We start from the raw sequence: 17,066 nt of genomic DNA, 5'->3' as shown, positions 1-17,066 counted from the left end.
ACAATGGCGTGCGGGCCGCGCCGCCACCGGGGTTTCCTGGACATTATCTTGTAATGCCCGGTTGTCAGGAGCAGCCGGGGAGTCACCAGGCTGTCAAAAAGAGCCGCTCTCCCTGCACTCTCCATCCCTCCCTCTCTCCCTTCCTGTTCCTCCTCTCTCCTTTCCTGTCCTCTCGCTGCCCCTCCCTCCTTCCCTCCTCCACTTTACCTTTCTCAGCTTCATTGCCTCGTGTTCCTGCCTCCATTTCGTTTAATCTTCCCGCTTCTCTCTTCCCGTCTGTACTCTTCACTTCTTCTCTGTCCTCTTTCCTTTTTCTTCTTCTCTCGACTCTTTCCTCCTTCTCATCACTTTCCTCTCTCCTGCCCTGTTTATCATCTTTTTTTTTCTCTAGTGTCCTTCCGCCTGTCCTTTTTTTACTTATCTTGTCATATTTACTTTCTTCTCATAACTTTTTCTTCCTTCATTGGTTTCCTTTTCTCAACCTCCTCCTCGTTGCCCTGTTCTTCCTTGTTCTTCCTTCGTCTTCCTTTACACCCCTTTCCTAATTTTCTCAGTTCTTTCCTCCTTTATCACTTCCTCCTCCTCCTCCTCCTCCTCCTTCTCTTCCTCCTCCTCCTTACACTTTCCATTTCCTTCCTTTACTTATCTCTATCACCACTTTTTTTTCCCTGCATTCATTCACTTATCTTCTTCCATTTCACTTAAGTACCATTCCCACTTGTATCAAATCTGCTTCCCTTATTCCCTATCTAAAGTTCCCTTCTCATCACTCCTCCCTCTACTCCCATCCCTTCCCTCTCTTCCCATTCCCTCCCTCTCCACCCTCTCCTCCTCCCCTCCTCTCCCTCTTTCCCCTCCTTTCACAACCATGGGAAAATGACGAAGCTACGAACATTTTTTTTTCAATTGCTTACAAAGTTTAATCTAAATCCTGAGCTCCCCTTCCTCTCCCTCCCTCCTCCTCCTCCTCCTCCTCCTCCTCCTCTCCCACTATCACCAGCAGTCTCTCATTAAGACCGCCGCTATCTCTTCCATCAAAGCTACCGACACTGAAGGGGGGGGGAGGGGAAGGGGGGGGGGGAGAAGGGAGGGAAGGGGGAGGGAAGGGGGGTAAGGGAAACCAAAAAAGAAAAGAAAAAAAGAAGCAGTGTCCCTTTCCCAACTGTCCCCTTTCCCGTCCTCCTCCTCTTCCTCCTCCTCCTCTTCCTCTTCCTCCTCCCTACCCCCGCCAGTGAACGTAGTTTGCAGGGGAGGTGATGGGAAGAAGTTGGTGATGGCAGGAGAAGAATAGAAGAAAGGGGAAAGAGAAAGGGAAAGAGGGAGGGGAAAGTTAGGGGAGGGTAAGGGGTGGGCGATGGAAGGGGGAAGAGAAAGGGGAAGAGGGAGGGGAAAGTTAGGGGAGGGTAAGGGGTGGGCGAGGGAAGGGGGAGGAGAAAGGGGAGGGTGAGAGGAAGAGGGAGGGAAAGTAGGGTGTAGGTTGAAGAGAGAGAGAGAGAGAGAGAGAGAGAGAGAGAGAGAGAGAGTGAGAGAGAGAGAGAGAGCGCGAGAGAGAGAGAGAGAGAGAGAGAGAGAGAGAGAGAGAGAGAGAGAGAGAGAGAGAGAGAGAGAGAGAGAGAGAGAGAGAGGAGAGAGAGAGAGAGAGAGAGAGAGAGAGAGAGAGAGAGAGAGAGAGAGAGAGAGAGAGAGAGAGAGAGAGAGAGAGAGAGAGAGAGAGAGAGAGAGAGAGAGAGAGAGAGAGAGAGAGAGAGAGAAGAGAACATCAAGTGCAATAGATGGGAAGGGGAGGAGAGGGAGGATTATGGGGGGATGATTTACGGGGAAGAGAAAAATAAAAGATAGGGAAGGGGAAGAAAGGAGGAAGAGGGCAGTAGATGGGAAGGTAGAGAAAAAGGAAAGGGAGAGGAGAGGAAAGGAAAAGTGAAGAACAGAGAGGGGGCATGAGGTGTAGGTGAAGAGGGAAAAGGAGGTTAAGGAAGAGGAAAATGTAAGGGAGGGGAAAAATGGGATGCGAGGGTACGAAGGCAGAAGACAGAAGGGGAATGGGAGGGAAGGAGAGAGTGATGTAACGGGAAGGGGAGGAGATGGGTGAGTGATGGAAGGGGAAGAGAAAAAGGAAGGTGATGGGAAAGATTGGGTGATGGGAAAAGGAGGGAGGAGAGGAGGGATGGGGAGGGGGAGATTGGTGAGTGATGGAAGGGGAAGAGAAAAAGGAAGGTGATGGGAAAGATTGGGTGATGGGAAAAGGAGGGAAAGGGAGGGGAGGAGGGAGGGGGGAGGGGGAGATTGGTGAGTGATGGAAGGGGAAGAGAAAAAAGAAGGTGATGGGAAAGATTGGGTGATGGGAAAAGGAGGGAAAGGGAGGAGAGGAGGGATGGGGAGGGGGAGATTGGTGAGTGATGGAAGGGGAAGAGAAAAAAGAAGGTGATGGGAAAGATTGGGTGATGGGAAAAGGAGGGAAGGGGAGGGGAGGGGGAGGGGGGAGAGGGTAGTATTCCATGGGTTGTCAATGGAGTGATGTAATCTTGGCGGCTTATCCCTGGCATCAAACGAGGCCGCTGAGGCACACACACACACACACACACACACACACACACACACACGCACACACACACACACAGTCTTCACTCGCTGTCAAAAGAAGGAAATTTAATGTTCAAGTCTTGTATTTACTTCGTTTATTTTTGTACACATTTATTTTTTTGTTAATCATAATCTTCCGAGTTCGTGCATGAAGTGACAGGTACACACATTCTCTCTCTCTCTCTCTCTCTCTCTCTCTCTCTCTCTCTCTCTCTCTCTCTCTCTCTCTCTCTCTCTCTCTCTCTCGGCGGCAAGGAAAAATAAAAGCCTCATAATTAACTTCCAGCAAAATATTAACTCGTGTTGTTAGTGAGGGAGGGAGGGAGGGAGAGGAGGAAGAGGAGGAGGGAGGGAGGGAGGGAGGGAGAGGAGGAAGAGGAGGAGGAAGAGGAAGAGGGAGGAAGGAAGAGGTGATTGGAGGCAGTGATGCGCAGAGGGAGGGAAGGATGGAGAGAGGGAGGAAGGGAGGGAGGGAGAACAAGTATAATGGAAGGGAAGGAGAGACGGAGGGAGGGAGGGAGAAAGGAGGGAGGGAGAGAAGGGATGGAAGGTGAGGAGAGAGAGAGAGAGAGAAGGGTAGATAAGATTAGAGAAGGGACAGACGGAAGAAAAAAAGAAAGAAGAGAAAGGATAAAAAGGAAAAGAGAGAAAGGGAGAGAGAAACGGAAAAAAAATCATGGGGTCGAGAGAGAGAGAGAGAGAGAGAGAGAGAGAGAGAGAGAGAGAGAGAGAGAGAGAGAGAGAGAGAGAAGTCGAGAGAGAGAGAACAGCCTCAGGAGAGCTTACGTCACCCGCGGGCTAATTGTTGTTGTTGTAATTGTGGCGGCTGGTGGGCGGCGAGAGTTCAGGATGGTAGAGGGGGAGAGGGAGGGGGGGGGGGAGTTGGTGGTGGGGGTGGGGTTGGAGGTAGTGGTGGTGTTGGTGGTGGTGGTAGTGGTGGTGGTGAGTGATTACTGTGGCAGAGATGGTGGTGGTGAATGTTTGTTGCTACTGGTGGTGGTGACGATTATGATGATGATGATGATGATGGTTTAGTGGTGATGGTCGTGGCAGTGGTGGTGGTGGTGGTAGTTGTGGTAGTGGTGGTGGTGGTGGTAGTTGTGGTAGTAGTTGTGGTGGTAGTTGTGATGGTGGTAGTGGTGGTTGTGGTGGTGGTGGTGGTGGTAGTGAGGGTTGTGGTGGTGGTAGTGAGGGTTGTGGTGGTGGCTGTGGTGGTTGTTGTGGTGGTAGTGGTGGTGGTGGTGGTTATGTTAGTGGTGGTGGTTATGTCAGTGGTGGTGGTGGTGGTGAATGCTCTCCTCGTGGTTGACAGTTTAAGGAGTTACGGGCGCGGCAAACACCTTAATTTAGCACTAACTTTTAAACTAATAACTATAACTTTGCCTCACGAAATACGCATCGCGGTGAGCCCACTTCCCCACTCTCTCTCTCTCTCTCTCTCTCTCTCTCTCTCTCTCTCACACACACACACACACACACACACGGGCAGCACGCAGTACCCCCGCCTGACAGGTGTCTTAACCGGTGCTTCATAATTAGTTGCCTTGAACATTTCTTCTGTGCTCAGGTAACGTCTCTCTGTATTTACCTGTTGGTTCAGGAGCAACGCTAATATGTTTTAACACGATACATTAACGTTGCCACTAATGTTAGGATGCACATTTGTTTCCTAGACTAAATATAATTTTTATTTATTTTACGAAGCTTGGAATACTTGTTTGAAAATACACGCAACTGTTACCTTTATTTCGTTGATGCTCTACTTCTTTTTAGAGTTAGGTTTATCATATAACGGCTTTAAGGTAAAAAATGAATGCAAGGAAGTTTCCTCTGAAGAATTTTGCTGATTTTGCCTCGTGGGCAGTGTGTGCCCCTGCTCCTTACACCACGGGCTGCCCCTCCCCGACACAACCCCACCAGTCCCGCCCCCGGACACGTCCCTGCGTGTGTTCATCACGGAGGCTTTGCCGCGCCGCGCCCGGCCCGGGCACCTCGAGGATCAGTTCACCGCCGAGGATTAGAATGTCTCCTAACTCCCCTGGACAGGCGAGGCAGGTGACCTCCCCCTCCCCCCCTCTATTGTCCTGCACGCCTCAGCGGCTCCGTATAATTCAATTAACGCAACCATTCTGCTTTTTCCTTCATTACTTTCAAAACCAGTTTGGGTTTAGTCCTATACTTGGGATATCATATATAACTTATACGTATTATATGTGTATATACATACATATATATATATATATATATATATATATATATATATATATATATATATATATATATAGAGAGAGAGAGAGAGAGAGAGAGAGAGAGAGAGAGAGAGAGTGTGTGTGTGTGTGTGTGTGTGTGTGTGTGTGTGTGTGTGTGTGTGTGTGTGTGTGTGTGTGTGTGTGTGTGTGTGTGTGTGTGTGTGTGTGTGTGTGTGTGTGTGTGTGTGTGTGTGTGTGTGTGTGTGTGTGTGTGTGTGTGTGTGTGTGTGTGTGTGTGTGTGTGTGTGTGTGTGTGTGTGTGTGTGTGTGTGTGTGTGTGTGTGTGTGTGTGTGTGTGTGTGTGTGTGTGTGTGTGTGTGTGTGTGTGTGTGTGTGTGTGTGTGTGTGTGTGTGTGTGTGTGTGTGTGTGTGTGTGTGTGTGTGTGTGTGTGTGTGTGTGTGTGTGTGTGTGTGTGTGTGTGTGTGTGTGTGTGTGTGTGTGTGTGTGTGTGTGTGTGTGTGTGTGTGTGTGTGTGTGTCTGTGTGTGTGGGTGGGGAGGGGATGGATGTCGGTGTGTGTGTGTATTTACACAGATATACATCTCCCCTCATAAATAAATAACTATATATAAATATATGTTTGTCCACACACACACACACACACATATATATATATATATATATATATATATATATATATATATATATATATATATATATATATATATATATATATATATATATATATGGGTAGGCGGTGGCCGAAGTGATAGCGTACTGGACCCACATTCGCCGCGTGATGGACGACGCGGGTTCGAATCCTCACGCTACCACTCGGATTTTTCGGTCACCGCCGAGTGGCTTAAAACTGCCCACATGCTGTCCTGAAGACCACCCATCAACCCGGACTCTAGAGGAAGCCGTCCAAGCGAATCAAGTACGAGTTCCGGGGGGCAGCATGACCCAATGCAAGATGGCGCCACTATAAACACTCGCCTGCGCCAGAACGGGCTGGGCCGACCATCAGGCCCCACCTGGAAGAAGCCGTGGCCAAAACGAGGGGCGGCTATCACGCGCCACTCATTACCTCACTGTCCAGGCTGGCCGCCAGGCGGCGCCCCGCCAGCCACCCGCCACCCGGACCCCACACACGCAGGGCACACAACGCCTTCCTTGCCTGGCACCTCTGCATCATCCTGGACTCTCCTCCCTCCAAACCCTGCAGTGTACTCTTTCCTCCATTAGGCTACGTTGGTGACTCAGATAACCCGCAAAGCAGGAGATCCGGCGATGCTGGTTCGCTGGTTGAGTGAGCTCGTCAAATTTTCATCGGCAGTTTGTTACAGCATGGGTAAAGAAGCAATGCCAATATACAAACACCATAACAACCCAGTGCATAAAATTGATATACTTACATGAACACAGAAAACACAAGAACAACAATCAACAACAACACGAAACAAGCCCGAAGCGCGCCTGAAGCACCACCCGAAGCTTCGTGAACACACAACACTCACCTCCTGGTTCTCCTCGTCCTCGTCCTCGTCCCTCGCCGTCCACCGCCATCACGCCGATCCGCTATGGCCTCCTCACCTCAGCACAAACACGAATGACACACGCAACACTTACAAATGTACTCAAAGCCAATGAAAAACGCCATAAAACACGACAGAAGTTCAGCGTGTCGAGTCACCCGCGTGGACCACAGACTGCCGCTCACTGGCCTGGCGGTTCCACTAATCTTCCTGTCCTTCGTTTCAGCTGGTATATATTTGAGAAGACAGTTTATTTTGCATCGTATTTATTAGAATGATATAGATTCAAACATATACATTGACCTTAAGAGTCCAGTATTTGATAAACAACACCGAAATAATAGTTTTCTCAACATGAAGGGATCGACGTGAATTCAGCACCGCCCTGTAAGGTCTTCAGAATCAGGAGGCGTCGATCAGCACGTCGACAGTTTTCAGATTCGTTATAAATATGATAACAGTGAACATCATATATATTAAGGGTATTCGGTAGATTTAAAATACTTGGCTCACATGTAATAGCTTGGGATACACCGTAAATGATCATCTGTGGGAAGCCTATAATATCGAACATGTCCTAATTTTAACACCAGAAATTTGGGTGGCATTGTAAGCTGCTTATTCTGCAAACTGTCTTCGTCACAAACAGTTTTTTGGCAAGGGCATCAACACAGACGTGCATTACAACCAACATCCAGAACACGCCGGTAGCCTCGTAGCACCGTCCAGCGACACAAAACCAGTATTATACCTAACCTGAACCCTTGCTCATATATCCAACCTGCGGCCGCTTATACCAAACCAGCTGCCGTGTTCACGTTATGTGGCACCTTTCCCTTGCAGGTGCCTAGGTAGTGCGCCTCACTTCTCGGCTACACGTTTTGCTTTATTACGCAAAGTTTCTTAAACAACTGCAGCTTTTGAAGATACCTGTAACACCGCTCTCTTGCATGGAGCTTAGCGTCAGCGCACTCTAGGTTGTGTTTATTCTTCATTACCTGCAGCGTTACATTATTACCTGACCTGCACAGTGCACCTAACCTGAAACTGTGTACATATACCTCACCTGGACCCTTGCTCATATATCCAACCTGCGGCCGCTTTCTTATACCAAACCAGCTGCCCTGTTCACGTTAATGAGGCACCTTTCCCTTGCAGGTGGCTAGGTAGCTTGTCCCAGACCTAAGCTGCACACCTTCACGCTTCCTTCCTGACACAAACAACACGACTGATTCATTCATATTTTCTCACCCCACAGATGACCACATAAAGTGCACCTCAAGCTTCAAATAATTGGACACGTCCTTAATTTATTAGACTTCAAACAACTGGCAAAGTCAACAATGTTTCAAATAAATATTTTCCTAAAGTACACATTTGAAAGGCTTTTATAATGTGTATATAAAATAAGGTTCCGACGGCGTCTTCAGTGTAAGAATATCAAGAGTATCACCTAAAGTCTCAGACGTTTCAGTGTTTCGTAGCCAAGACGATAAGGCTTGAGAAATTCAGATTATACAGCTTCTCACAGAGTAATAGACATTTATGTACACCTATGGGGCAGGGTTTATACAGGGGACTCGCTGTGAAAAGATGTCAGTATGTACACGTCAGTCACGGGGAGCCTGAGTAGCCGGCGCGGCGTGGAGGGTGGCAGGGGGAGGGGGGAGGGGGGGGCAGGCAGGTAAATGCTCCTCACCTGCGCTCCTCCATGCAATAATAATGATATCAATAGTAATAACAACAACAATAATAATAATGTATTGTTCTACGCACATCCTATTGGCCCGCTGAACCATCGAAGACGTACACTTCAGACCTGGCTGCTCGCACGTTCTCTTCCTGCAATGACTTGTCTCTGTGATTCAAAAGCGATTCTATTCCTTTCAAACACGTACAAGCTTCACTTCCTGTACTGTTTACCTAAATCTTTCCATCTTTCTTACTATTTATATATTCTTTCCTCTTCTTACATTATTTTACATTACTTTATCTTCCTAATGTAACCTTTAAATTTTCCCTTTCTTACCCTAATCTATATTTTCTTGTTCCTATTCTTTACCAACCCCCTAAAAGCGCGTCACCAAACTCTCCTGGAGCACGTCAAAACATGGTCATCAAATACTAAATTGGGACAGGGCGAGAGTAAAAAACGATAAACTTCCTAACACATCCCGAAGGCTTTTAAGTCATGGACAACAACATCAAAAGAGACACTAGATTATCCATTTCTGTGGTCTTGGGAACGGGCAGGAGAAAATCTTGACACGTCCTCTGTAACCCAAGGATGATATGACACGGAGGTGAGGGTGAAGGAAGGGCCGCAGAAGGAAGTTAAGGACGACGGGCGAAGGCGAAGGAAGGGCCAAGAGCGGGGGCCCAAGTGTCCGCGGCTGCATCGGTCTCTACACGCGGCAGAAACAGGCAGCTTCAGACTCATTTGGTGGCAGAGCTTCCAGTCGGTGTTCAGGCTTCCGTCCGGGTCTCGACTGGGGCTGAGTGGAGGTCTTGCCGGGTCTCGGAGGCCAGGGCGTCCACGGCGAGGGAGTCAGGCTCAGCGGAGGTGTCTGAGGGCATGATTTCAGGCGCGGAGATGGACCGTAGTGGTGACTCCTTCTCCACGGACTGTTCCTGTTCCTTTATCTTGGGACTCGAAGGCTGAAAGAAACACACAAACAAGCAAACTAAGAACCAAAAGCCACCAAAAGGAGAGGCAAACGAAGAAATGACAGACAGAAGAAAAGGAGTATGCTACAAGATATCCAGACAGCATGCGGACGGACACATGCTTGACAGAGTAAGAGAAGGGTGGACAACCGTATGAGCAGCAACAGTATCAGGTTATGACCAACACCGACAGAGCAACAGACAGTAAATCACACAAGCAACGGGACGCGGCGTGGAGTGTGTGGAAGGGAGTGAGTGTGTTCGTGAGTCATGCAGGAGTGTTCATTACCAGCCGGACGAACCTTGATGGTGAAGGTGAGGTGGTATTTCTTGTTCTTATCCAAAAGGTCAGTGGGCAGGACAATCTGCTGGCGGGCCTGGCCGTGCTGTCCGGGGGGGGAGACGGCCCATACATTACACGCCGCGCCACACTCCCACTACACAAAACACTCCTGCTACTGCTACTACTGTTGCTGCCACTACTGCTACTATTATTTCTACTACTATTCAAAGAAGAAAAAATACTTGCCAAAAAGCACTACTTCCTACTATTACTTCTACAACTACTACAGCTACTTCTATTAAGACTCTATGAAACTCTTACTCCTTCAGTGGGCAGCCTGTGATCTCGTCTTCCATAACACACCCTACATCCTGTCCCTTCTAAGCACTACCCCCCTCCCCTCCTTACCTGGCCCCCGCACCTGCCGCCCCGCCGCCGCCCGTGCAGTGTCGAGGGTGTGTCGTGATCGGTGGGGCGGTCGAGTGAGGGCAAAACGGGACACAAGCAGTAGGAGCGGGGCGCTGGGGCGGCTCTCCCCCCAGCCCCGGAACGGAAAGGTGGCGGAGGGTAAGAATGTATTTGTCCTCGGGCTGGCTTGTTAAGATTAGTTATTTGGTTGAGTGAGTTGATTTTGGTTGGTTATTGATTTTGGTACATGTTGTTAGTGTTTACAGGAAATGGGGTACCGTTATTTATTCTTATTTTTATTCAATAAGAACGGTGGTGCAGTCCGGTGCGGGGGCCACCAATAACAAAGACAAGAAGTGAGTGATTGAGTGACTAATTGAGTTGCTTTATTGACTGAATTATTGCGCGTTAAGTGAGACAAAATATCCCAGCAAGAAAAATCGTAAATATTCAACCAATCAATTATTTAAACTAAACTGTAACCAGACATTATTTATCATTACCATTAACCTTAATAAATGCAAAAACGACGATTATGAGCAACCTTTTGAACTTTCATCTTGAAATATCAAAGGATCAATGAACTCGCGTAAACTGATCTCATTATATAAACGAACAAACAAACATATAGACATCGAGGGGGGACCAAACACATTCTTATATCGCTCCTGTGAACTGAGGATGGACAGGCACACAGAGAGAGGGAGGGAGCAGCGGCTGGAGGGGTCCCTTAGCTCCGTACAACGAGGTGACCGCTGTCCGCTGTGGGAGTCGAAGTGGGGGTCGGGAAGAACAGGGGGACAGGTGGGACATAGGTCAGGTGTGTCTGTCTTGGTACACGGTGAACGAGACAAAGGATCCACGGGTGAGAGGTATAGAGAAAAGGTCAAACCAAGAGGCCGCTGCACACACGTATTTCTATATACATACACCGAGTCACGTTCATTAGGGTCATCAGGTGCAGGTTATATACAGGTGGTGATTGGCTTGGAGAGAGAGGGAAAAGTACAGGTGTAAAACAAACCCAGAAACAACCACAAAATGAGATAGAAAATAACAAAATGAAAGTTAAAAAAAAATCCGTTCACAAACTACATTCTCTCACACACAGAGAAGTGAGAAAAAGAAAGAGAGAGACAAGGAAACTAAAAACACAAAGATGAGGAAGAAGAAAATAATAATCTAGTAAAAAAATGAAAGGAAATAAAAGAATCCACTTCCATAAACTTTAATTCCATGCACACACAAAAAGAGAGAGAGAGAGAGAGAGAGAGAGAGAGAGAGAGAGAGAGAGAGAGAGAGAGAGAGAGAGAGAGAGAGAGAGAGAGAGAGAGAGAGAGAGAGAGAGAGAGAGAGAGAGAGAGAGAGAACACTAAGAAAGAAACAAACATGATGAGAAAGAAAAAATATAACCCCAAAAAGACATTACAAAAAAATAAATCTTCCCCCCCCCTCCCTCCCCTCCCCTGCCCCCCACCCCCCTTACCTGCAGCTCCACGGTGAGGGGGTTCTTGGGGTCGTAGTTCCTCAGGCCCACCGGCTCCCCCTGCCTCACGCGCCCCCCGATGCCCCCCCCGTCAAGGCCTCGCCCGGGGGAGCCGACGCCCACCCCTGACTGAGTCCCCGGGATCTTAGGGAGAGACACTTGTTTGTTGTTGTTGTTGTTGTTGATAGTGGTGGTGAAGGGCCTCTTCTTCCTGTAGCCGACTGTTGTGGTGCGGAAGGTAAGGGAGGAGGGGGGAGGAAAGGAGGGAGGGGAGGGGAGGAAGGAGTGGGGGTGGGAAGGGTAATGGGGGAGGAAAGGGGAAGGAGGGAGGAAGGGGGAGGGGGATGGGGAGGGAAGAAAGAGGGATGAGGAGGAATGAAAGGAGGGAAAGGGGAGGGGATGAAGGGAAAGAAGGGGAAGAAGGGAAGGAAGGAAGGGGGGAAAGGAAGGGGCGAAGGAGTGAGGGGTAGGAAGGGGGAGGGGGAGGAATGGGAATGGGAGGGATGGGAGGAAGGGGAAGGAAAGAGGGACAGGGGAGGAAGGGAGGAAGAAGGAAAGGAGAAGGGGGAAGAGGGGAGGAAGAGGGAAGGAGGGAGGAAGGAAGCGGGGAGCAGCAAGAATGGAAGGGGAAGGAAGATGGGAAGGGTAAAAGGAGGGAGGGAGAGGAAGGAGGGAGGGTGGAAGAAGGAGGAAGGAAGGAAGGGGAGGAAGAGCAAGAACGGAGGGGGGAGGAAGATGGGAAGGGTCAAAGGAGGGAGGGGGAGGAAGGAGGGAGGGTGGAAGAAGGAAAGGAGAAGGGGGAAGGGGGGAGGAAGAGGGAAGGAGGGAGGAAGGAAGGAAGGGGAGGAAGAGCAAGAACGGAGGGGGGAGGAAGATGGGAAGGGTAAAAGGAGGGAGGGGGAGGAAGAAGGGAAGGTGGAAGAAAGGAGTGAGGATAGGATTAGTACACATGCTGACATACACATGCACGTACACACACAGGACCAGACAGTGCACACTACCAGCTTCCTTCTCTTAACATCACCTGTACATTTCTTAACATCACCTGTATATCTCTTAACATCACCTGTATATCTCTTAACATCACCTGTATATCTCTTAACATCACCTGTACATCTCTTAACATCACCTGTACATCTCTTAACATCACCTGTACATCTCTTAACATCACCTGTACATCTCTTAACATCACCTGTACATCTCTTAACATCACCTGTACATCTCTTAACATCACCTGTACATCTCTTAACATCACCTGTACAGTCTCTCTCTCTCTCTCTCTCTCTCTCTCTCTCTCTCTCTCTCTCTCTCTCTCTCTCTCTCTCTCTCTCAACCTCTCCTTCTCTAGTACTTACTTCATATATTATCCCTTTCCTGTTTTCCTTCATTTCATTTTCTTAAACTTTGCTGATCCTCACTTTAGCTTCCTATTTTTCTGTCTATTTTTTCCTCTTATTCATTTTTCCTCCCTTTCCCCTTTTTCTTTTTTGTCTTTACATCTCTTATCTCATCTCCAGTCACGTGGTTCCTTCATTCTCATCCTCACCTTTTAAGAACATCAGAACATAAAGAACATAAGGAGTCTGTAGGAGGTCAGTGGGTCCGTACAAGCCTGCTCCTGTGAACCTAACCCCACCTAACATCACTATCCATGAATTTACCTATTTTTTTAATGTGTCTATCGTATTGGCACACACATACTGAGTGCCAAGCCTGTTCCACTCAGCCACCACTCTGTTGGTAAACCAATTCTTGCCTATTTCCTTGTTGAATCTGAATTTGTCCACTTGAATCCCATTACTACGTGTCCTACCCGGTTCTCTTATCATCAGAACCTTATTAATATTATCCTTATTAAAGCCCTTCATCCATTTATAAACTTCGATCAAGCTTCCTCGACCCCTTTTATCTCCTAGCTTAAATTCCTCGTACAATCTTTATTTTCCAAACCTCCCTTTTCGTCCCTCGCTTGTGCCTCACATTCCTTTTATTTCCTGTACAAACCTTTCACTATCCATCCTTTTCATTGTCGTCACTACACATCATATATTTCGTCATCCTTCTATAGTCATTTTCAGCCTTTTGCGTCTTCTTATGCTTAGTTTCTTCCCTTCTGTTATCCTCCTTGCGATAACCTTGTAATAACTTGTTTTCTATACGCCTCTCATCCTATACTCCTAGTTAGAATTTTTCCTCTACGCCCCCAACTTTACCTTTCCCTACTCTTCATCCTCCAAATCTTCCTTCCTTTCAATCTCCTACTCATCTCAGCTCGTCTTTGCTCCTCCTCCTCCTCCTTTAAGCATGACTCACTGTAGGCGGCGCAGGGTATGCCGGTGTAGGCGTGGGCGGCGTGGTGGCAGCGGTGCGTGGTGTGGTTGCAGGTGTGGGCGTCCAGGTTGTTCTGCAGGGGGTCAGGCAGCTCCTTGATCTCCGCGCGGCGAATGGCGCGGCTCAGCTTCTCCACGTCGTCCGAGGGGCGGAAGGCGGGGATTTTGACGCCCTGGGTGCTCTGCAGGAACCGGAGCTGATCTGAAGGAGGAGTGGAAGGATGAAGGATGCGAAACTGTGAAGGTTGTTTATATAGCTAGGAATGCACATCACACTGGTTCAGTCTGCTCTTCCGCGCAGGTTAGGTGTTCATCTCGACACTCTGGGCACTCTGCAGGAACATTAGTTGATCTGAAGGAGGAAAGGAAGGATAAAGGATGTAAGGCTGAGAGGGTTGTCGAGGTATTCACATCACGGCAGTAAGGTCTACTCTCCCACACAGGTAGTTCATTGTGCATCGATACTGGACGGTATATAATCAACACATGATTAGGTCAAGGCAGTCAAATAACAGTTCATCCAGTTCTTAGTCATGTCACCCAACCACACATACAGACATCAGCTGAAAAGAATCATATAATTATTCATTTAGTCATCCATGTCAGCTAAGCAGTCGTGTAGCCAGGCAGCCATCCACCCTTCCCTACTGCCTCCCGTGCACCCCCCTTTCACGCACCGTAGAGGTACTTTTCGTAGCTGTTGAAGTTGAAGGGTCCGGCGTAGCCCCGCAGGCCCAGAAGCGTGCCCTCCTTCTGGAAGCCGTCCACCATGCGCTTGATAAGCACGTGCTCGTTGGCGCGTGAGTTGCGGATCTGTACACGCTTCAGTTCCAGCAGCTGCTGGAAGAGGCGCCGCTCCAGAGCGTATCTGTGGCAAGGGACGGGCGTGAGACACATGCTGGTGATGGCTTAAGACCTGCCAACTCGTGGCTAACACAACTTTCCCTTCCCATGTCCTCCACGCTTAGCACTCAAACAATACCTCAACAACTGAGTAGATTATACTGCGTCTGCCTTACCAAGACTGTACCCTGGTCCAAAGATTCATATTTAGCAACACAAAACACTCTAAAGAAGCAGTCCCTTCCTGTTCCTCCGTGCACCTCTCCATGCAGCAAGTAACCATTGCCTTCCTAATTAAAGAAGTGTTCTATTAATCTCAAATATTTAATGTAGGTATAATGCTTTGTACGACTAATTATGTGATACTAAGTGCCCTGTAAAAAATCAGTATACTCCTACTCCCGCCCCCTCCACCACACACACCCACCAGTCTCTCTCGCCACTTAGACTGAGTGATATTAACCAAAAAATCACCCTTTGATTTTCCTCCTTCTCTCCCGATTACATACAGCACACCAGCCTGCCTCGCCACTATCACTGCCGTGCCTGAATGACGAGCACGAGATCAGCACAACTTTTAGATTCCTTCCCCCTCTCATCTCAAGACACACGTCACGTCCCTCCCCCCTACCTTCCCCGCCACTCACTTCCTCATGGTGTTCTGCATCGCCTGCGTGATGGACACCTCCGTGGAGGGCGACGCCATCTTCCGCGCCTTCCGCCTCATGCTGGAGTCCATGCTCTCCACCTGAGGGCAGTAGACAGTGAGTAAGGGGGGGAGGGAAGGGGGGAGAGGGAGAGATGGCTGGGGAGCGGAGAGAAGTTAGCAGAACTGACGGCGTAAGGGAAGCACAGGTGACTCATGTGTTGTGAACAATTAGTAACTGCAACCATGGTACAAGGCTTGATATTTTATGTGGATGATATTCATATATTAAGTATAGTATTATTAGCTCTACTACTCTTGCTATACTGTTACTACTACTACTACTATTACTATTACTATTACTACTACTATTACTACTACTACTACTACTACTATTATGACTACTACTACTACTACTTTTCACTCCTAAAATTACTCCTCCTTCTTCTAAAACTACTACTACTACTACTACTTTCCACTCCTAAAATTACTCCTTCTAAAACTGCTTCTACTACAACAACTACTACTATTACCATTTCTTCTACTACCACTAACACTACTTCTACTACTACTACTACTACTACTACTACTACTACTACTACTGCTACTACTACTACTACTACTACTGCTATTGCTACTACTACTGTTACTACTACAACCACTACTATAAAAAACCTGAACACATAAACCTCAGCACACAAAACACACACAAAACTGGGACACAAAACCAGCACACAGGACAAACACATGAAGTTTAGGGCACAAAGGGACCTTCTCATAAGCACACTAGGCACATCAGAGCACACACAGAGGCACATCAGAGCACACAGCACACCCCAAGCATAGAGGACCCTTGCGGAGAACATCAAGGCCCCTCTAAGCACATACAAAGAAGATTTGAACACACGGGGAACATCACAACACAAAACTTCTTACAGTATCCACATAAGGGCAACTCAAAGCCTATAGGAAAAGGACTGAAACACACGGGAACGTCACAACTCAAACCCTCTTGCAGTATCCACCTCCGAACACATAAGAGCACACCAACACAGGTCTTTGTCTTACGCGGCTGTTCGGACGTGTTGGTCTTGGTGGCGAGATCGAGGACTGGTATCGAACTCTGACCTTAGTCTTCATCCTTATTGTCCACCTATGCTTCTTTTCAACACTACTTACCTGTCTTTTCGCTCATGTATTTCTATCATCATGCCGTTTACCTGTTTTCTGAATGTTCTTTATATTTAATTCCTTTCTATCGTGATAATGCTTATTTTCACTGTGATTAATTCTACGTTCTCTTGCATTTTCGTTATTTTTCGACATTCCCTTTCGATCGTGGTGTTCCTAATCATCCTTCAGCATTATCCTGCATCCGCTTCTATTCACCAATCATTTCTCCTTTTCTGATGCTCCTTATTTTTTTCAGCCATTCTCTTCTACCTTTCTACGTCCTAAACTCCCTTTACTTAACCAACTGCAATCCTCTTTCTGTTTCCTCGTACCCTTTCACCCCTCTTTTTAACCTGTATGTTCTGGTATTCATCTCTTAATATATGCGTTACCTTATTGCTTATCTAACTTTATATTGTACTGGCTCCTTGCTCTTAATTAAATATATTTCTCCTATCTTTTATGCCTTTCCTTTCTATTTTTTTTCTACATCTCCTCTTCTCCCTTTTCCATCATATATATTACTTTTTGTCCTCCTTCTCACTTCTCTACCTCGCCCTAGTGTTCTTTTCTTTCCTTCATTCCCTCCCTTTCTTCTATCTTTGGGGTCTTTGGCTACGCTCCCTGTACCCCTTAGTTTCTTATGCAGTCCTCTTCTATCTTTTTTAATGTTCTGACCTCAGTTCTCATCCTGGTATCCCTGTTTTACTTTACAGCGTTCATTTTCCTACTCAGTTCTCTATCTTCCCTTGTTCCATTGCCTTCTTTTCTCATCCTATATTATCCCTTACAACCTCAACGTCCCCATTTTCTCAGTTCTCCTCATCTTCTTGCTTCGTTCCTCCTCTCCCTCTCTTCGTTCCCTTATCTCCGTTTCTTACCCCAGCGTCTCAGTTCACCTTGCCTTCCTGCCCCGTCTTTGTCTC

General features: G+C 47.7%; 1 protein-coding gene across 15 annotated transcripts in view; it reads right to left on the bottom strand.

Moving 5' to 3' along the window:
* Window positions 1–6,553: 6,553 nt before the first annotated feature.
* The window catches only part of LOC126986861 (serine/threonine-protein phosphatase 6 regulatory ankyrin repeat subunit B-like), a 124,462-nt gene continuing 113,949 nt past the window's right edge, over window positions 6,554–17,066 (bottom strand). For 10 of the 15 annotated variants that reach the window (XM_050843323.1, XM_050843320.1, XM_050843324.1 and 7 more), the window contains 6 exons: window positions 14,969–15,069; window positions 14,156–14,346; window positions 13,462–13,680; window positions 11,149–11,369; window positions 9,274–9,357; window positions 6,554–8,962 (listed from right to left, as the gene is read on the bottom strand). In XM_050843323.1, coding sequence (XP_050699280.1) covers window positions 8,771–8,962; window positions 9,274–9,357; window positions 11,149–11,369; window positions 13,462–13,680; window positions 14,156–14,346; window positions 14,969–15,069 — 1,008 coding nt within the window. In that variant the 3' untranslated portion in view covers window positions 6,554–8,770. The other 5 variants (XR_007739999.1, XR_007740001.1, XM_050843321.1 and 2 more) reach the window with 4 other exon arrangements.

This window comes from Eriocheir sinensis, chromosome 63, assembly GCF_024679095.1.
Source record: "Eriocheir sinensis breed Jianghai 21 chromosome 63, ASM2467909v1, whole genome shotgun sequence".
Taxonomy (NCBI): domain Eukaryota; kingdom Metazoa; phylum Arthropoda; class Malacostraca; order Decapoda; family Varunidae; genus Eriocheir; species Eriocheir sinensis.
The sequence above is the reverse complement of the archived record's forward strand: the minus strand, read 5'-3'. Positions and strand labels throughout refer to the sequence as shown.